This window comes from Piliocolobus tephrosceles, chromosome 1 (assembly GCF_002776525.5).
Source record: "Piliocolobus tephrosceles isolate RC106 chromosome 1, ASM277652v3, whole genome shotgun sequence".
Classification (NCBI taxonomy): Eukaryota; Metazoa; Chordata; class Mammalia; order Primates; family Cercopithecidae; genus Piliocolobus; species Piliocolobus tephrosceles.
In genome coordinates this window covers 159,292,584-159,314,940 of record NC_045434.1, presented here as the reverse complement: position 1 = coordinate 159,314,940, position 22,357 = coordinate 159,292,584, and the positions used below count along the sequence as shown (strand labels likewise).

General features: G+C 35.9%; 1 protein-coding gene across 6 annotated transcripts in view; it reads left to right on the top strand.

Annotated features, from left to right (window-relative positions):
- Window positions 1-22,032, top strand: part of ATG4C (autophagy related 4C cysteine peptidase) — an 85,536-nt gene extending 63,504 nt beyond the window's left edge. For 4 of the 6 annotated variants that reach the window (XM_023194973.2, XM_023194972.2, XM_023194974.3 and 1 more), the window contains exon 11: window positions 20,757-21,920. In XM_023194973.2, the coding sequence (XP_023050741.1) occupies window positions 20,757-20,924 (168 nt within the window). In that variant the 3' untranslated portion in view covers window positions 20,925-21,920. Of the gene's footprint in view, window positions 1-8,378; window positions 8,440-20,756 lie in introns of all 6 variants that reach the window. The other 2 variants (XM_023194975.1, XM_023194970.2) reach the window with 2 other exon arrangements.
- Window positions 22,033-22,357: the final 325 nt, after the last annotated feature.

Below are 22,357 nucleotides of genomic sequence, written 5' to 3'. Positions count from 1 at the left end.
TTTTAAAATATTAATAAAAATTGTTAAACTGATTCAGTGTTTAGCAGAATTCAGTCCAGCAAGTATCTGCATAACTATCATATACAGAGCATAAAATGACCAGGATACAATCTCTGCTTTAGAACAAGGTGTAAAGCTTCCATCCTCAAGTAACATTTATACTTCAGTAGCGAGAATAAGACAAGTAGACATATATTACATTGAATATGATAAGCATCCATATGGAAATAGAAATAAATTGATAGAGGAAAGAAGAGGGTTGAAACGAGAGAGATGTCACATCTAAGTCAAAGTACTTTATTGTGATGGGCATACTTAAGAAGGGCTTTAATGTATAGACTTAATTTCTGCTGGCTTAGGGAAAGAGATGTTTTACTTCAAGCTGAGGAAATACCAAGAGGAAAAGTATAGAAGGAAAGTGGAGAGTTTGTCTAGAGAATGGCAAGTAGTCCAACTTGGTAGGTGCCAAGGCTTCATATTAGGCAGAGTTTCTGCTTCTGATTGCCTGAATCAGAATCCCTAAAGGTGTGGCCTGAGAGTCTCCATTTCTGACAAGCCTCCCGCACAATCTTGTGTGCCAAATTTGAGAACCACTTGCATAAGACAGGGCATCCCAAAATGTGACACTTGTTTTTAGGTGGCACTAGGACAAACATTTTAATACTTATATTACCTGGCATATTAAATACGATTTATTGATTTGTACAAGACTATTTAAGTTAAAAATGATGAAAAGAAAAATATTAATCATGATAGAGATGGCTACATAACAAAAATAGTGAAAGAGGTATATAAGTCTCTTAGTTTTGGGAAATACTGCTATAGGAAATACTGAAGGAAGAGGCTAGAAAAGTAGATTAGAATAATACCATGGAGAGTCTTGAATGAAGGCTGAAGAAGTTGTACTTTAGTAATATATTGATTTTGTTAAATTAATTTTAAAATTTCAGGCATATGGAAATATAGAGAATAATATAATAAATACCCATGTGTTACCACTGAGCTTAAGAAAATTACATATATAATTAATAAGTGTGTTTTCGTTCACCAATCTTATTCCTTTTCTTCCTTCCCAGTGGCAATCACTATCCTGAATTAGTGTATCATACCCATACTTTATATATCCATAAACAATATTATTTTACATTTATTAAATTTTTTGTTAATATTTTTATATAAAGAGATTCATCTGCAACATTTTTATTTAACAGTGACTTGGAGATTATCTATGTAACCATACATGTTGGTCTAGCTTATTCATTTAAACAGCTGAATAGTGGTCCATTCTGTAGTACACTCTTTTTATTTAAACTTACTTTCTTTGATGGTCATCTGGCTTGTTTCTGAGAACTTAAAACTCCTTGTTTTATTGGTTTAATTACAAATAATGTTTTAAATAATATTCTTGTGCATATCTCTTTGTGCATGGATAATACTTTAAGTAGGGTTACATTAGATATACTAGATACATTACAGTGGAATTTCTGGGTCATAAGATAAGCGTATTTTTAGGTTTGCTGTATGTTGTTAAATACTCTCCAGAGTGATCATGCCAAGCAGTATGTAAGAATTTCTTTAACATCCTTATTAACACTTGATATTGTCAAACTTTAAAATTTTAACCAATCTTGTGGATATGAATAGTACCTCTTTGTAGTTTTAATTTATATTTCCCTGATTGATACTAAGGTTGAACATTTAATCAAAGTTTATTGACCCATTTGTTTCCTCTTTTGTGAATTTCCCATTCTTTCTCTCTATTTTTCTATAGGGCTATTTGATATGAAGGAAATCTTTATAATTCTAGATACTTCTGCTTTGTTGGCTTTATGTGTTACAAATATATTCTCCTATGCCACTATTTTTACTTGTTAATTGTGTCTTTAATTTTAATATACTCAAATTAATAACACTTTTATGGCTTTTGAATTTTATATCAAAGAAATCTTTAATAAGCAAAAATCATAAACATATTCTATACTCCTTCCAGAAGTTTTATGTTTCACATATAGAACTTGTATATGTTTTATTTATTTATTTTTTTTTGAGATGGAGTCTTGCTCAGTCACCCAGTGTGGAGTGCAGGGGTGCGATCTTGGTTCACTTCAACCTCTACCTCCCGGGTTCAAGCAATTCTCCTGCCTCAGCCTCCCTAGAAGCTGGGATTACAGGCATGCACCACCACGCCCGGCTAATTTTTGTATTTTTAGTAGACACAGGGTTTCACCATGTGGACCAAGCTGGTCTTGAATTCCTGACCTCAGGTGATCCTCCTGCGTCAGCCTCCCAAAGTGCTGGGATTGCAAGTGTGAGCCACTGTGCCCAGTCTAGAACTTGTATATGTTTTAAAGTAGATATCTTTTTTCCTCACATGGACAAATGGTTATTTTAGCATCATTTATCAAAGAGTCTGATTTTTCTTCATTGATTTCAATGTCTTCTTCAAGGACCTAGATTAGTACAGAAGCTGTAGAATTAAAGAGGAAGGAAGTACTTTGAGAAAGTTTGTGAAGGTAAATCAGTAAGACAGCCACTTAGAAAGTGGCAAGGGAAAGAGAGAGCTCACCGACAAGTCTGTTTTACATCTAGGTGACCAGGAGAACAAATTAATAGAAAAAGTTCATTAATACGATCATTCATTTAGTCAGCAAATACTTGAGTGCTTTCATCCCTATGACTCCACCAGAATTCCTCTTCAAGGTCACTAATGACCCTACGTTGCCAAGTCCATTGGTCGAAGCTCAGAGTTCATTCTACTTGTCATAACAGAAGCATTTGATATAGGTGAACATCCACTTCACCTTCCTACATCTTCTTCACATTGGCTTCCAGGACACCAAACTGTTTTGGTTTTTCTCATTCTTCACTGATTGCTCCTTCTTTAGTCTTCTTTGCCTGCTTTCTTCCCCAGCCCTCTTAATGTTGGGGTAGCTTAGGGCTTAGCCTTTAGTTCTGATATCTTCTTTATCTTGATGATCTTATCCAGTCATTTATCTTTAAATATCAATTATAATCCAAGATCGTATCTTTAGCCCAAAATTATTTTCCAAATTATAGATTATAATGTCCAGTTGCTATTCAGTGTCCCTTGTATGTCTGGCATACGTTTCCAAAATCAAATTCCTGATCTTCCTTCTGAATCCTGTTTCGCTCACAGTTTTCCTTATCTCATTTGATGGCAAATTTATCCACTGTCAGCTCAGGCTAACGCCTTGGATTATTCTTACTTCCCTTCTCTCTCTCACATCTCATAACAAATTGTAGATTCAAAGTATATCTAGAATCAGACCTCTTTTCACCACCTTCCCTACTGCTTTTGCAACACTGGTCTGAGACACTGTCGTTACTTTAGTGATCTCTTAAGTAGTTTCCAAGCCTCACTTCCCTGCCTCTAGCTGGTTCTCAATTCAGCAGCCCCGTAATTCTTTCGAAACATAAGTCATACTGGGCAGGGGATGGTGGCTCACACCTGTAATCCCAGCACTTTGGGAGGTCGAGGTGGGCGGATCACCTGAAGTCAGGAGGAGTTCAAGACCAGCCTGGCCAACATGGTGAAACTCCGTCTCTACTAAAAATGCAAAAATTAGCCAGGCATGGTGGTGTGTGCCTGTATTCCCAGCTACTCAGGAGGCTGAGGCATGAAAATAACTTGAACCCAGGAGGCAGAGGTTGCAGTGAGCCAAGATTGTGCCATTCCTCTCCAGCCTGGGCAACAGAGCGAGACTTTGTCTCAAAATAAAACAGAACAAAAAAAGCATAAGTCATACTGAAGCATTGGGAATAAATAAAAAACAAACAGAAACTGTAAGTCAAACCACTGACATCTCCTAAAGCATCTAGAACAGTGCCCAGCTCATAGTAAGGGTCCATTTTGTTGAATGACTGTCTAGAGCTGGATATGCAGTGGTCAACAAGATAGTTGAGACTCCTGGCTTCATGAACTTACAGTCCAGTGGACATTAAACACACAAGTGTATAACAAAAGTTAAAAGTTTCATCAAGAAGAAAATACAGTGTCTTGAGGAAGAAAAATAGAAGAGACATAATTTAATTTGGGGAGTGCAAAAAATATTTAATAGTATGTATTCACTGCATTTTCTGTGAGGATCTTAACATGTCCATGAAACCTGCCCTATTTAGATCCACCACACAATGAGTAAAAAATCACCAGGAGAAGAGTAAGTGTCTTTCTAATCATAATGGACCTAATAGAGTTTCATGTCTTGCTTTAAGACTCTTGAAAGCCTTGAATTAGGAGTAGGTAAAGTGAACAATAGAGTTTGGCATGATGGGGAGAGCAGAATTTCAAGTCAGTTTAGTAGTATCTTTTATTTCATTGAAATGGTCAACTGTGGAAATCCCTGTGGACAGGGAGGCGAATGGTCTAGGAGAGTTGAGAGTAGAAAATTTGAAGGTCAGATGAATATGATGAAATCAGGTTTAATGGAGTGCCTCCAAAACAACCACTCTTCTGTTCTTCGCCTTCTTCAGATTTCAGCATCTCTTTGGAATAGTTCTATTTAACACTGTCTCTAATCTTCCTGTTAATAATCTTCCTCCCTACCTCCCCTCATGTCTGAGTAATTATGTTGTTGAAATCTTTTACGTTCTTTTTTCTTTCCTATATCGTTTTTAAATTACAGAAAGACATGTTATAAAAGTCTCCAATTGTGATGGTAGGTTGTCTGTTTCTCCTTTAAGATCTTTTTTGTTTGTTTGTTTTATACATTTTGAGGCTTTGTTATTAGTTACATACAAACTTAGGACTGTTAGGTCTTCCTATTGAATTACAACTTTTAAATGTTCCTCTATGTCTTAGTAATATTTCTTACCTTAAATTCTGTTTTTGTACTTTGTGTCATCAAATACTTGAATCCTGTAGGATTTTAAATTCCACAAGGCATTGTGTTTTAAAGAGTCAGTATTACCCTTTCTGATGCCCTTCATTTTTTTTCCTGTTTTTAGTCTGCTTCCTTTTGGGATCATTTCACTTGTCTCTGAAGAACTTTATTATTTCTTTTAGTGCTGTTACCTGGTGATAAATTCTCTGAGCTTTTGTTTGAACACATCTTTATTATGCCTTCATTTAAAAATGGAAACAATAGCAAATTTGTAGAAAAGTTGTAAATATAATACAAATAATTTTTTCCTGAACCATTTGAGAATAAATTGTTAGCATGATGCCCCATTACCCTTGAATAGTTGAGTGTGTACTTCTTACTAAGAAATAAGGACATTCTCCTACATAATCACAATATAACTGTCAGAATCAGGAAAGTGGCATTGTACATTATCACCATTTAATTCCCAAAAAATTATTCAGGTTTCACCAGTTGTCCCAATAGTGTCTATGTAGCAAAAAGATTGAGTTCACAATAATATGTTACATTTATGCATCTTAAATCTTCTTTAATCTGGAACAGTTAATCATCTTTTTTGATTTTCACATTATATTTTTTAAGATAACAGGATACATGTTTCTTAGTTTTTTACAGGACACTTTTGAAAATTTTGTAGATTGTCCTCTCAATTTGGCTTTGTCTGTATAGTTTCCTCATTAATTTCAGGTTATACATCTTTGCCAGATATATCACCAAAGTGCTATGTTTTTTTTGACTACTTCCTGGTGATTGGCGTGTGATTTTTATTGTCTCTTTATTGGTGATGCTAACTTTGACCCCTTGGTTAAAGTGATGTCTGCTCTCTGCCAGGTTCCAATCTGTCTTCGACATACCCAGTTGACCTCCACCTGGACATGAATACCTACTTTGCCCAGCCCCGTCTAGTGGCTTTAAAAATGAATTATTTGGGAGGGGAAGGGAAGAGGAAGAGCTTGCCTTTGTTGTTGAAGGATATTTTTACTGGATATAGAATTCCATGTTAGCAGTTGTTTTCTTTCAGTATCTTAAAGATATTTATTCCATTATCACTGGCTTCTCTCATTTCTTAATAGACTTTGCCTCTCTAAGATTTTTATTTCTCAAGACTTAAATTGTCTTAATTGCTCTCAGATGCTTTCCAACAGTTGTTTTATCTATCATACTTTATCCTGTTTTTTTTTTGGAGACGGAGTCTCACTCTGGCCCCCAGGCTGGAGTGCAGTGGTGCGATCTTGGCTCACTGCAACCTGTGCCTCCCAGATTCAAGTGATTCTCATGCCTCAGCCTCCTGAGTAGCTAGGATTACCAGTGCCTGCCACCATGCCCCGCTAAGTTTTGTGTTTTTAGTACAGCTGGTCTTTCACCATGTTGGCTAGGCTGGTCTCGAACTCTTGACCTCAGGTGATCACCCACGTCAGCCTCCCAAAGTGCTGGGATTACAGGTGTGAGCCACTGCACCTGGCTGTACTTCATCCATTTCTTGTGGTGGTTCTTGATGGTAGGGTTGATTTGATATAAGCTACTCCATTATGATGCTCCTAATTATTATATTTATAAAATACTTGTTTTAGCTATTTTTTTAAGGTGTAAGATGTGACTACAAACTAAAAATATTTTTAAAATTTGTAACACAGAAGTTTTGTTTCTGTATTTCATTAGAACTTTGCCATGAGTACTATTTAGAGAGATACATGAGATCAAAGTTATATCTTCTATTCATCCAAAGAAATTATGGTACTGAAGTAAATTATAAAAGTAAAGTAAAATAACAAATGAAAAGAATTTGATTATTAAATAAATGACAACTCCATTTTCCTGGGTGCTTAGCCCAAAAACTGGATCCCTTGCTCTGTCTCAGAAATCCCATGTCATACGCATCAGCAAATCCCATCATCTCTTCTTTAAAATGTACTTAGAATTTGATAATTTCTCACCACTCTCATTATTACCCTGGCCCATCTTCACATCTTCCTTGAAATTATTGCGGTAGCTCCCTAACTGATCTCCCTTGCTCTGTCCACAGTCTAGAAGCAACATAGCCGCCAGAGTGATTTTGTTTAGAGTGTAACTAAGATTATGTTAATTTTTAAAAGAATCTTACAGTAGCTTTCTAACTCAGAGTGAAAGCCCAAACTCTTACAAACCCACAAGGCTTTATGTAAATGGAATCTCTGCTTCTCCCTGCTGCCTCTTTGAGCTCATTCCCTATCATTCTTCCTTAACTCATTCTTCCTTAACTCTCTTGAGTACAGGCACACTAGTCTCCTTGAAAATGATCAGTGCCCACCCCTGTTTCATGGGTTTTGTTTGTTTCCTGTGCCTGGCATTCTCTTCCTACAGATATTCTCATGGTTCTCTCCCTTCTTTCAGATCTTTACTCAAGTGTCACATTCTTAGGCCTTTCCTGGGCATCCTTTATACATTTGGAATTCCCTTCCTTCATTGTTTTTTCTCCTTAGCACATATCACTATACACATATATGTATATATTCTGCCATATCATATATATATACACATTCTGTTTAGTTATCTATCATCTGTTTATTCCACTGGAATGTCATCTCAACAAGGAAGGATTTTGTTGGTTTTGTTTATTTTTGTATCCCCAGTGCTTAGCACTGGCTATCACATTGTAGAAGGTCAGTAAATAATATTTGTTGAATGAAGAAATGAATTAAAGAGACTTTGTTATAAAGTTGTCTTACTTATAAGTTAGTAAAGAGGTCAGTGATTGAGTTATAGAAAATCTACAGTGTGTTTTTACCTAGTTCTTCTATTTTCCTTAAATTGCTGTGTATTTATCTTAACACTGGAATAGTCCTTTTATTCAATGCACAACTCAAAATATGTTTTGTTCAAAAAATTAATTTTCATATTTATCAAAGTAGGACATACACTAACTTTAAAAATGGAAATTGCAATAAAAGGCTTATGCTGAAAATCAGGAGTCCCTTGCCATGTTACTTCCCACTCCACAGAATACCTCCTCAGAGATATTCACTTTTAACTCTTTTAGCTATTTCTTTAGAATTTTACCTCTGCATTTCTAAGAACAATAAGTCTTCCCTTAACATCGATAGGTTCTTGGAAACTGTGACTTTAAATGAAACGATATAAAATGGAACTGGTTTTACCATAGGATAATTGATATAAACAAGAGTTAAGTTCCTAAGACATAGTTCTTGTCACAGAAGCATCACCAAACTTACAAATAAAGACTTAAATACTTCTAATATTAAACATTGAAATAAATATGAGCTGTACTTGTATTTAAGAAAGATTAAGGTATTTCACAGAGATGACCGTACATTTTTAAAAAATAAATAGCTACAAAGAGAACTAAGGAAATGAGAAAAGGAATGGGAATACTAACTCCAAGAAAAACAAAACTTAGAAAAACAGAAATGTAAGATAATTGTTTATCTTAATTATCTTAATGATTGTTGTATACCTTACACATTTTTATTTGGCAATAATTTGTATTCATTCATTCTCCAGCTGGCCTATTCAGTTCAGGTTGTAGGTGGCCGGAGACTATTCTGGAGGCTCAGGACGCAAGGTGGGAAGCTACCCGGCGTAAGGTATACTCACACACACCCCACTATTCTCCCAGACTGGATCAGTGCAGACACACCGGCTCACCTCATGTTTGGGATGCAAAGGGAAACCAGAGAACTTGGAGTAACCTACTTACACAGGCATGAGGAGAATGTGCAGACTTCACACAGATGGCTGTGGCTGGGAATTGATTTTTTTTCTTCATGAACATTATAATCACACAACGTTGAACGAAATGACATTATTTGGGGACCTGCTGTAATGTGCTTGTTCTGCAATTTCTTAATTAGTCCATTGTAAACATTCCTTGTTATTTTTCAGTTATAGTACTTGAGGATTTAGCGGTCTTCCCACACCCTTTCACCTTGTTTCTCTTCTCCCAGCCATACTCACAGTACAGTTATAAAACAGATTTTGGTTAGTCACTATTCAGTGTTCACATTACACCTCCATAATACTGTTTACTAATCACATAATGTGCTATGATTACATTTCTTTTTTCCTGTCCTTTGTATATCTTGGAATTAGTACTCCTTCCCCCTTTTTTCATATCCTTATTTCTGTTTTAACCTATTTATTTTTTTCCTAAATGTTCAGTTGTATCTGTCAACTACCTAGCGGTAAGTTTTCATAATTATAAACATAGGAAAAAATCTGTTTTTTTTCTGGAGATTTGCTCATTTCTGTTTTCTGTTCACTCTCGTCTTAACTGTTCTCTAGGCCTGGTGCGGAGTGGTCAGTTTGGAACTTCCTGATGCCACTTTCCTGTATTTGATCTCCTATCTTCTGAATCTTTTAGTTTATTCCTTTCTCTTGCTGGAGCATATTTTCTAGTACTTTCCTATGGAAAAGATGCATAGATGGTAAATTTTTTGAATTCCTGCATGTCGATCAGCTTTATCTTTTAATTTATTGATACTTTAATTGGATACGGAATTCTAAAATGAAAATAATTTTTCCCCTGAACTTTAGAAGCATTGTTCCACTCCCTTCTAGCATTTAGGGTTGTTAAGAAGTTCAATGTCATTCTGCACTATTTTCCTCCAAATGAATTTTTTTTTTCTCTGAAAGTTTTTAGGTTAGAATCCCAGCTCCATCACCTAATTGCTGTGTATCTTTAGTCACAGTGCTTCCCTTCTTTGTGCATCAGCTTTCATTGAATGAAAATACTAATAGCTACCTTTCTCTGTAACATCACTATGAGGATTAAAGATTTAATAGACTAGTGCTTGGTTTATAGTAGCACTAAAATATTAGCTATAATTATTACTGTTATTTTTATTTTTGATACAGGATCTTGCTGTGTTGCCCAGGCTGGAGTGCATTGGTGCAATCATAGCTCACTGCAGCCCCTACCTCATGGGCTCAAGCCATCCTCCCACCTCAGCCTCCTGACTAGTTGGGACCACAGGTGTGTGTACCACCACAACAGCTAATTTTTACGTTTTTTGTAGAGACAGGGTTTCACTATGTTGCCCTGGCTGGTCTTGAACTCCTGGGCTCACACAATCCTCCTGCCTCAGTTTCCCAAAGTTCTGGGATTACAGGCATGTGCCACTGTACCCAGCCAGCTACAGTTATTTATCCCTAATATCTTGAAGCTTCATTATGTGTCTTGGTTTGCATTCTTTGTCATTGATTGTCCTGCTTCTATTATGGGAAATTTCCTTGAAATTAAAAATAATTGTTTCTTCTCTTTGTTCTTACCTTCTGAAACTCTTATTATACAGTTTGGATCTTCCGAATTGCTCCCTAATTTTTCTCTTTTTTCCTTCTGTTTCCCATGTCTTCATATTTTTGTCCTGGAAGATTCCCTCTGCTTTACCTTCTACCTATTCTATAGTTCTTAAATTTCAATGAGGATGCTTACATTTTTAGTTGTTATTGATATTTTTTTCTATTCTTTTTTCATGTAATTCTTTTCTTTTTTGTGGATGCAGTTTCTCTTTTCCCCTAGAAAATTAATTATAGTAATTTTGAAGTTTTCTTCTGTTTCTTTTGTTGTTTATGCTTCCTTCTGGACTCTTTCATGTTTTTGTTTGTTTGTTTGTTTGTTTGTTTGTTTTAGACAGAGTCTTGCTCTGTCGCCCAGGCTGGAGTGCGGCAGCATGATCTCGATTCACTGCAAGCTCTGCCTCCCGGGTTCATGCCATTTACCTGCTTCAGCCTCCTGAGTAGCTGGGACTACAGCGCCCACCACCATGCCCCGCTAATTTTTTGTATTTTTAGTAGAGACTGTTTCACCGTGTTAATCAGGATTGTCTCGATCTCCTGACCTCATGATCTGCTTACCTCAGCCTCCCAAAGTGCTGGGATTACAGGCGTGAGCCACCGCGTCCAGCTGTTTTTTCTTTTAATCATCTGGTTTTCCTTTATGTGCTTTCTCCCAAATGACTAGTGACCTTCTCTCTGTTTATATTTAATAGTAAGGCAGTAAAAAGCTGAGTAGAAGCTCCATGTGTTTGAGCTTGTGTTTTTAGCTGTTAACTTTCATAATAGGACGATCATGTAATGAACTTGCCTTTTTGTTGGGTAACCCCCACATGTTAGTAAGTGGTGGTCTTTTCTCTGGAGTTGTTTCGTTTTCTCAAAGAAAAGTTCTGCCGTATCTTAAGAGCCTGTGGAATGGATATATGTTGTCTGCTTGAGCTCCAGGAGCAGGAAGTGAAGGATACCGAGGACCCTACAGTTTCCTATTTTTAGACTGACAATTACTCAGCTTCTGAAGTCATCACTGTGTCTAGTGTACTGGAGTTCATATCATTTTCTATTCAGTTTTTCCAAAGAATAAATCTTCATTTTCCTATATGGGGGATGGCTGGAGAGGGGGTGAAGAAGGGTATTGGTTGCAAGGAGGGACCTGGGAATTGAGTTCATACAAGTTTTTGTCAGTTTCCTTGGTTTTCATTTTGGGTCTCCCCTCTGCTTTCCATGATGTCTCTGGCCTTTGTATACTGTTGCTCTTCAAGTTCCGCAAGATGAATTTGCTTACTTTTCATGGGTATCCCACCGAAACATCTCCTTCCTAACTCACAAACTCAGGTTGCATTTCCCCTGCTCTGTTGTGTTGTAAATGGCCTGATGTAGATTATTTTTTATTTTATCTCATACCCCCTTTTATTCTTATTTTTTTCATTTGTTCTCAATTTAATGATTATTAATCATTTGGTCATTCAAGGATAAACATTGCCTGTTCATTGTTAATCTTATTACCTAGTAGTGCTGGTGTTTGAGGACAGAAAATCACAAATGAAAATGTACTAGGGAATGAATTATTTGATTGTGGAATGTATATCAAGACAGGGTAAAAATTTACAAGTGGCTAGTTGACTTCTATCTGCAAAACACAATTTGTATTATAGCCATTGAATCCCTGAGATCTTAGAAGTTATTTGGTCCAAAGCTAACATTTGTTGAGTCTTCACCTGTGGTATATTATCTCGTTTAACCAACCAAACCTTCTGAGATAGTTACTCTTGTCTCCATTTTACAGATAAGGAATCTTATATTTAGAAAGGTTTAGCAGTGTTCACAAAGGCCACAGCTAATAAATGGTGGTACTGCGATTCACCTGAGACAGTTAACTCAAGACTGTGTGCTCATAAGCACTATGCTGTGTAGTCCCCTATTTATACATCAGTCCATGTTCCGGACAGTTGAGTATCTAATCGTTATTTCAGGTTATAGTGAGCTAATGACTTTTGCTGGAAGTATTTTCAATTTTCAGATAGACCCTTATTGCTAAAAACTTTCTTCTTTTGGTGAGTTGAAATCAGCCTGTATGTAGTCTTACAGAGTAAGAGAATAGGTTTGCTCTATAGTCGAGTAAGAGAATAGGGTTGTTTCCCCTTCTAGGACAATTACTCCCATTTTCTCCAGTGGTACAGAGTTTCCCATGCCCATCACTATTTTGGTAAAGGTCTTTTTGAAATCACTTTAGTGTTTCAGGCTTATGTTCACCTAGAGGTCCTCCTAGTTCTGTGTTTTCCACATGAAATCTGAGGGACTTTGTAACTTTCATAGGTCTTTTTTACTTCCAGGATCTAATGATAGAAACTGACTTCTTTTAAAATCTTCAGCAGCTTATAGTTTAGTTGGGGAGACATGAAATGGATGTTAAAGACAAATGACTGTACAATTAAATGCCAGAAGACTAATATTATGATAGTTCAATAATAATGATAAAGCCAACACATTAGATGCCAGGCAATCTTCTAAGTACTTTACATATATTAGCTGATTTAATCTGCACAACAACTTTGTAAGATAGATACTATCATTACTGACATTTCACAGCTAAGAAAAATGAGACAGGTATAGTAATTTGATTAATAAGTATCAGCCAAGTTTTGAGCTGATATTGTCTAGCTCCACAGTGCATGTTTGTAATCCTTACATTGTACTAGACAAATGTATAGGACTTTGGAGAAGGGAATAATCACTGTAGAGTGAGATAGTTGTCAGTGGAACTTGGACTGGAACTTTAAGTACTGGTGGAGTTTGGTACAATCAGACAAGAAGTATGAAGGATGGCTAGATGATAGAAACATCCTGAGCAGAACCACCAAGGTCAAATGTTGTGGGAAATCTATGGTAGGATGTTTATGAGGTAGACTGTTTAAGGGAGCAGTGAAACCTAAATCTTGTGTTAATTTGGCTTATAGGGACCTGAGTGATCTGGCCCTGTGTACCACCCTTACTGTTTTCCTCTACCTGCAAGCCACACTGGCTTGCTTTCTGTTCTTTGAATATGCAAAGTGTGCTGGCATCCTAGGGTCTTTGCACTCTATGATTTCCCTTCCTAGAGTGCTCTTCACCCAGAACTTTTATGTCTGGCTCCTTATTGTCATTCACAGGGGTCCCCGCCCTGGACCACGGACTGGTACCAGTCTGTGGCCTGTTAGGAACCAGGCCGCAAGCAGAAGGTGAGCGGCGGGTTAGCAAGCGAAGCTTCCTCTGTGTTTACAGCCGTTCCCATCACTACTCGCATTACCGCCTGAGCTCTGCCTCCTGTCAGATCAGCGGTGGCATTAGAGTCTCATAGGAGTGTGAACCCTATTGTGAACTGCATATGCAAGAGATCTAGGTTGCATGCTCCTTATGAGAATCTAATGCTTGATGATCTGTCATTGTCTCCCATCATCCCCAGATGGGACAGTCTAGTTGCAGGAAAACAAGCTCAGGGCTCCGATTGATTCTACATTATGGTGAGTTGTATAATTATTTCATTATATATTGCAATGTAATAATATAAATAAAGTACACAATAAATGTAATGCACTTGAATCATCCTGAATCCATCCCCACCCCCCAGTCCATGGAGAAATTGCCATGAAATCGGTCCCTTGTTCCTGAAAGGTTGGGCACTGCTGGCTATTCAGGTTGCAGCTTGGTCTTTTCTGACCACACATCCTAAAGAAACCTTCCAGTCCTTCCTGAGCACATGAGCCGGTTTTATTTTTATTGTGGTTCTCATCTCTGAATGGTGTACAAACACCATTGGTTATCTATTCAATACTCATCCCTCTTTCTTTTTTGCTGAAGAATCCTGATTTTGTTTGCAGTGACAGTATCCACCAAATACTCATTTTTCTAGTCTCCTATTTCTTTAGAAACACTTTGGTGTAAGTGAAATATAAGTGGGTGTGTGCTGGAAGTTTCTGGGAATGCTTTTGCTCTCCTGCTGTAATGGGATGTAGATGCAGTGCTGTTCTCTTACATCCACCTGCCCCTTCATTGAATATAAACTAACACTTGGGGTTTCAGCAGTCCTATTTGATTCGGAGAGAAAGGTCAAGAGAATTGTAGAAGCTGTTCATCTGACATCAGTTAATCAAAGTAGCCATGTCAGACTGGTGAAAACAGTTCGTATTATTTGAAATTGTTGTTATTGTTTTCTATTTTTTATTTATTTGTCACTTGCAACAAAATATTCCTAATTAATGTAAATGATGTTGCCATTGATAGAAATGGAGAAGTCTGGAAGAGAGCTACTTTTAGGAGGAAGAAATGGAAATTTTATGATCAATTTAAATTGATGTTGCAGTCATGCCTCCACTGACTACTGCTGGAGGTGGTAATGGTTACACCAGAACAAAACTACCTATGCTCAGATCCTGACTGTGTCAGTTACTAATTGTGTGACCTTATACAAGTCACCTAATCCCTCAATATTTCAGTTCTCCCATCTGCAAAAACATGGATGATAATAAAGCCTAGCAGAGAAATTGTTGAGACTGATAGTAGATAATATTAAGGAAGAGAATATAGAAGGAGTGAATGTAGAGAGAAGATAAAGGAACAATTGATTTTTATCTACATTTCGGGATGTGGAAATAAGTAGAGTCAATGAAGGAGGAGATGGAGAATAAATCATTCAGAAAATAGAAGGAAAAACAGGAAAGCAAAATATCGCAGAAATCAGGGAAATGGTATTTTAAGAAAGAAATACTCAGAAGTGTTGATTGCAGTAGAAATAATAGAAACTAATAACAGGCCTTTTTATTTGAGGGCTAGAAGAAAGTATTTTTTTAAGAGAGTGTTTTAAGTACAGTGAGGGGTAAAAGTTGGATACAAGGATTAAGATTTTGTAGTGAGGAAATAGGATAGTTAACATCACTTGCACACTTAGCTTAGTTTAACTATATGAGCTCTTGTAATCAAAAACAGGAATATATTTTTCCATGTATACTCTTTATTATATACGATCATACATTGCTTAATGATGGGGATATGTTCTGATAAATGTGTTGTTAGGTGATTTCATTGTTGTGCAAACATAATTGGATGTACTTGCACAAACCTGGAATGGTATAGCCTACTACATACCTAGGCTGTATGGATGGGTTGAGTATATCCCTAATCTGAAAATCTGAAATCCAAAATGCATCAGAATTCAAAACATTTTGAGTGCTGACATGATACCAAAAGGAAATGCTGTTTGGGACATTTAGGATTTCAGATTTTGGATTTTTGAATTTTCAGCTTTGGAATGCTGAACCAGTAAGTGTATATAATGCAAATATTTCAAAATCTGAAAAAAATCCAAAATGGAAACACTTCTGGTCCTAAGCATTTCAGGTAAGGAATAGTCAACCTGTATAGCCTGTTGCTCCTAGACTACAAATCTGTACAGCATGTTACTGTACTGAATACTAGAAGCAATTATAACACAATGGTAAGTATTTGTGTATCTAAATGTATCTAAACATAGAAAAGATATTATAAAAAGATGGTCTAAAAAATTAAAAAATGGTGTGCCTGTGTAGGGAATTTACATGAATGGCACCTGCAGGACCGGAGGTTGCTCTGGGTGAATCAGTGAGTCTATGGTGAGTGAATGTGAAGGCCTAGGACACTGCTGTACACTATGGTAGACTTTATAAACACTGTACACTTAGGCTACACTAAATTTATGAGAAAACGTTTTATTTCTTCAATAATAAATTAACCATATCTTTCGGTAACTTTTTTTTTTTTTTTTTTTTTTTTTTTGAGATGGAGTCTCGCCCTGTTGCAGGCGGGAGTGCAGTGGAGCAATCTTGGCTGACTGCAACCTCCACCTCCCAGGTTCAAGCAGTTCTTTGCCTCAACCTCTCGAATAGCTGGGATTACAGGTGCCCGCCACCACGCCTGGCTAATTTTTGTATTTTTAGTAGAGATGGGGTTTCACTATCTTACTGTAACTTTTTAACTTACAAACTTTTAAATTATTTTTAGCTTTTTGACTGTTTTATAAGCACTTAGCTTAAAACACATTGTACAGCGCTACAAAGATATTTTCTTTCTAATTCTAAGATTTTTTCTATTTTTAAATTTTTAAATTTTTTTCCTTTTAAACTTTTTTGTTAAAAATGAAAACACAAACATACACATTAGTTTAGGCCTACCCAGGGTCAGGATCATCAATACCACTATCTTCTACCTCCACGTCTTGTCCCACTAGAAAGTCTTCAGGGACAGTAACACACATGGAGCTGTCATCTCCTATGATAACAGTGCCTTCTTCTGCAGTGCCTCCTAAAGCACCTGCCTGAGGCTGTTTTATAGGTAATTTCTTTTTTAAAAAGTAAAATGAGTGCACTCTAAAATAATAAAAAATATTGTATAGTAAATACTTAAACCACTAAGTCATGTATTATCAAATATTATGTACTGTACATAATTTTATCTGCCATACAATCAGTTTGTTTACACCAGCATCACTACAGACTTGTGAATAATGCATTGTGGAATGACATTATGACAGCTGTGACAACACTAGGTGATAGGAATTTTTCAGCTCCATTATCTTATAGGACCACTGTCGAATGTGGTCCTTGTTGACTGAAATGTTATTATGTGGCACATGACTGTACTATTTACATTACTATATATTTTACATTTATACATATTACTGAACAGGGTTGTGTGCACAAGATTATGCATATCACCCTTTAAGCAATTTAAAGACTTGTTAAAGGTGATTTTTGACAACGCTTGATTTTGCAATATGGGCTGACTTTAGAGCTTAACCACTACATAGGGTATAGCTCTAGTGTGGTGAATATATGCTACATAGCTATACACTGCCCTGTACTGGGTATAAAAAGTTTTGGCTTGAGGAGAAGCGATCATCTCCTGGTTCTATTTCTGTCCTACCAACTACTAGCTTTATTATGGTATACATTGCTTAACTTCTGTCCTCCAGCTTTTTCCTTTGTAAATTCTGAAACCTGTCAACTGAGTACGTGTGATAAAAATATTTGATCTCCTGAAATCTCTGCTTTGCCTTTTAGCTAATAAAGTAGATTCAGTGTAGCTTTAGCTGTGTTATTACAATATAACAGAGTTTAGAATTGCCTGTTCTAAAGTTGTTGAGCAAACCACTGAATTCCCTTTTAAAAAACAACTATGAGATGGTTAATTCAGTTACCTTAAAAATTTTTTTAAATAATAGTTTTCTCCTACTATGTAATAGAAGAATTACATGTTAGAAAGTTTGAAAAATAGGCTGACCGTGGTGACTCATGCCTGTAATCCCAACACCTTGGGAGGCAGAGGCAGATGGATCACTTGAGTTCAGGAGTTTGAGACCAGCCTGGGCAACATAATGAGACCCCATCTGCATAAAAAATACAAAATTAGCCAGGTACGGTGGCACATACCTGTAGTCCCAGCTACTCGGGAGCCTGAAGTAGAAGGACCATTTGAGTCCAGGAGGTCGAGGCTGCAGTGAGCCGTGATCATGCCACTGCACTCCAGCATGGGCGACAGAGTGAGAGTATGTTTCAAAAGAAAGAAACTTGGAAAATACAAGTGTGTGTGTAGACACACACACACACACACACACACACACACAGATACAGGAGAAAAATCACTAATTATTTCATTCAGAGATAACTTATTATTTCGTTATCTTTCCTTTCAGCCTTTGCAAAATATAGATTTGAAATTATTTTAACATAATCGAAACTAAATTTTCAATTTAGTTTTTTTCTTTATATCTTGTTTTTTTTGAGACAGAGTCTCACTCTGTCACCCATGCTGGAGTGCAGTGGCACGATCTCGGCTCACTGCAAGCTCCGCCTTCTGGGTTACGCCATTCTCCTGCCTCAGCCTCCCGAGTAGCTGGGACTGTAGTGTCCACCACCACAAAAAATAATTTTTTGTATTTTTAGTAGAGACGGGATTTCACCGTGTTAGCCAGGATGGTTTCAATCTCCCTACCTCGTGATCCGCCCGCCTCGGCCTCCCAAAGTGCTGGGATTACAGGTGTGAGCCACTGTGCCTGGCTTATATCTTGTTTTTTTTAGGATTATATAATAAACATTTTCCAAGTTTTCAAATAATTTAGATTAACTTTTATTTTGTATAGTATCTCCATGTCACATAGATAGCCTAAATTGTATTTTTTCATTTGGATTTTATATCATCCATTATGGAAGGACTTTTAAGGTTTTGACAGTGTAGCCATTCTTGTAATATAAAATAGAACACTAACCTTTTCACATTTTAAAATTTAAGAATCGGGCCGGGCGTGGTGGCTCAAGCCTGTAATCCCAGCACTTTGGGAGGCCGAGACGGGTGGATCACAAGGTCAGGAGATCGAGACCATCCTGGCTAACACGGTGAAACCCCGTCTCTACTAAAAAATACAAAAAACTAGCCGGGCGAGGTGGCGGGCGCCTGTAGTCCCAGCTACTCAGGAGGCTGAGGCAGGAGAATGGCGTAAACCCGGGAGGCGGAGCTTGCAGTGAGTTGAGATCCGGCCACTGCACTCTAGCCCAGGCGACAGAGCGAGACTCCATCTCAAAGAAAAAAAAAAAAAATTCAAAATCAAATTGTGATTAAAGTTGCTGTTATAAACATCCATGTGCAGGATTTTATGTGGACATAAATTTTCAACTCATTTGGGTAAACCTTTAATATATTGTTCATTTGATACTCTTTAAAATATTTAAATAAACTCAGGAAAGTTTGGAAAATAATTCTTCAAGCCTGAATCAATAAATATTGTGCATAAGGAGACCATTTGCAAAAAGATTTGCAAAAAGTAGATGCATTTTTAAATTAAAGGGTAGCAGGTTCCTTTCTGACATTTTTTTTCACATGGGACACAGATTTGACTCTTAACTTTGATGAGCAACTTAGTCCTATATTAATAAACCTGGATAACTCCTTTCTTAATGTTGAAAGAAAGGACGAAGAGATGATAATGTTAACTCTGCTGTGTTGATCTCAAAATGATACGTGGATACTTGCCTGTTAGATGCTGGACTTTTACAAGTGACATTAAATGAATATAAAAATGACAACAGTTTTTGGACTATATTCCAGCTATTGGCTGGAGGTGAAAGATGATTAATCAGATGCCAATAGTCTCTGCCTCTTATTTTTCATTTTACACATTTTTGCTCTTCTCTCTTACCTCTTTTGTAGGATATAAATAAATTTCAGCAATGTATAAATAAGCACCGTATGAACTATAGGATCTGATTTTCATCATGTCTAGTTTTGTTAATATTGATTGTTTTTAAATGGTTCATTTCCATTCAGTTAAAAATATGTTTTATATAGCTGTCTCATTGAAATATTTTTAATTTTCATCATATGCTAGGCTTACCTATCTGGCCATGTTTCAAGAGAATCTATAAATATAATATATAAGAAATTGATGATCCTTCAGGTCTCAAATGTTGACATTTGAGATAATGTAGTTTTACCTCTGAAATTATCTTTTAAAAACAAATTGCATTTAACTGACAACAATTATGATGTATATAAATATTGTATTCTTTTTAGCATTCTCTGTAAATTGCATAGTAACTTTTCGGAATCCCTGTGGCCCTGATTACCTATTGAAAATTTCTTTTTGTCAAAACATCCTTTATTCAAAGTGTTTAATTCATTTTTTCAGGAAAATCATTAAAATTTTTGAATAAAACTTGTTTTACAGAAATATTTAAAATTGTTTATATTATACTTGTGAATTCCAAATTGATGGGCTATAAAGATTGTGAGTATCCTCACAAAATTCTAGGAATTGCCTTTTTTTTGTATGTAGTGTAACTTTAGAAGATAATATATAAAATGTGGATTATTACTATTTGTGAGAAGACTGGTTTTCATGTTGACTAGATTATTGTAGAAATAGTTTACTTAAAATATTTTTTAAAAGAGAATCTTTGAAAAGACCAAAGTTATTTTTTAAAAATAACTTCATATTATTGCTTTTGATCTTCTTAACAGTTCTCTGAGGTAGAAAAATTGGATTTCTTTTGCTCTGTTTTTATACACTTGATCTTAGCCAAAAAGCCAAGCAGTGATTGCCCTGTTTTATAGATGTTGTTCAGGTAGAGTGATGTGTCCAAGGTCACATCAAGGTAAGTTACAAAACAGAGATTAGAATGGGCCTTCTGACTCAGTTTACTGCCTAGATTACCAAACACTCTTTGACAGTATTTTACCATAGTCAGTGATACCATTTTGTTTCATTGTCTATTACTACCTAAAGAAGATAAATTACAACCTAACTCTCTAGTATTTTTTCAAACTAATGTGACCAGAAAACTTACTTTGGGGAAGTGGGAGGTGTGAATGAGCATATTCTTTGATGATTTCATTCTAATGAAGAAGCATGTATTTACCTATAAATAAACAATACAATGCTAATCACTTTTTGTCTTTTAGCCAGAACAGGTAAAGGAATAGCACTGGGTGAATGTAAATGAAAGCAGCTAACAGGGGAGGTTCAGGGCTAAAACGGTAGATTTGTCATGTGGTCTTAGTGTGCACTATTGCATCCAATAAGGGATTCTTCTATACTTTCTGTTACAGATGCTGAAATTTTCTTCTAAGGAGAAATATCCCTTATTTACTTTTGTAAATGGTCATTCCAGAGACTATGATTTTACATCTACTACAACCAATGAAGAAGACCTTTTTTCAGAGGATGAAAAGAAACGATTAAAAAGATTTAGCATGGAAGAGTTTGTCTTGCTTTAAAGATTAGCACATTTGTGCTTGATGAGAAGAATTCCATTGAAAGGGGAAAATGAAGAGAAACAAGTGTATTCGAAACGTTTATTTTCACAAATATCTTAATTTTTTATGTTCTTTAAGAAAAAGAACATTTGAAAATATAAAAGTGTAAAGATATTTTTCTAAAAGAGGAATGATTTAATGAATCTTGCTTTCTAATAAATAAATTGAGTGATTCTGGTTGCATTCCTATTTCCCTAAGATCTACTAGTGATAATTCTACCTTAACTGTAAGCCTTTTAGTCTTCAAAGTCTTCCACCTGAGCCCATTGTTCTCATGCAGGTTTTGTGATATTAACCCTCCCCCAAAGACTGGGATCACCAGATAGTTTCAAAATTCTCAGTTTGTACTAATGACCAGAAGATCAGAGAAGGAAACTTTAATGCTGTCTAGCCTACTGCTATTAATGCAATCAAAGAATGCTTTTGCATATGTGTTGATAATTAAATAGTATTTGTTAACTGTGATATGCATACACTTATATAAGCAGAATTATGAGTTAAAGTAATATTTTGCAATATGATTTTTATAGTGGCTTCTCATTATGCTTGCTGTTGAACCTTTTATGAGGAGTGAATATAAAGTATTGGCTTTCCCTCACAAATTTAAAGGTTATGTTATTAATACTGTTATAACTGCATCCAATCAAATCAGATAAAGGCAACTATAAAATAGTAGTAGTAGTGTTTGTTTCCTATCCCAAGGGCAAAATTTTATGGGAACTCAATTTATTATGCAGTTTTCAAATCTAAAGTACCAAGAAAGATGTCACTAGGTTCTCTTCTATGTGATTTTTGTTTTTTATATAAAGCAGTGTAGTGGTGTTTAGAAGCTGAGGCCACCTATAAGGCAAATCTGCCTTAAGTGTATTATTTGTTACTTACAGGCAAATTTGTGATCTAAAAGTACAAGAGTGATTATTGAGCTAGGATTATAAAATAATAAAGATGTGAGAAGATAAAATGCTTTTGTTTTGGTTTTAATGTTGGGATTATTTTAATCCTTTCATTTGAATCGGTGTCTCAGATGAATTCTGTTCATTTATAATAAATGCGTATATTGCTTTGAAAACAATATTAATTTTTTTAAGTGGAGCTTTCATGTTTCAGTTAGAAATGTTACTTATAAAGACATAAAATTGTGTATCATCTAAAGTCATTGATCTCTTCCATCAGAAAACCTATTTGTTTAGAGTTGCATGTAAAGCTGAAAGAGAGGATGAGCAGATTGTTTTAGTATATCTGATGAGAAAAATCAGGTTTGACATTTCTCAGTGAGGATGACTTACTGAATTGAAATAAATAGTCTGAAATCTAAAAATTTTCCTTAGTCTAGATACAGACAGGAAAAATTAAGTCCAATACTAATTTTCCTAGAATGTCAAAGCAATATAGGA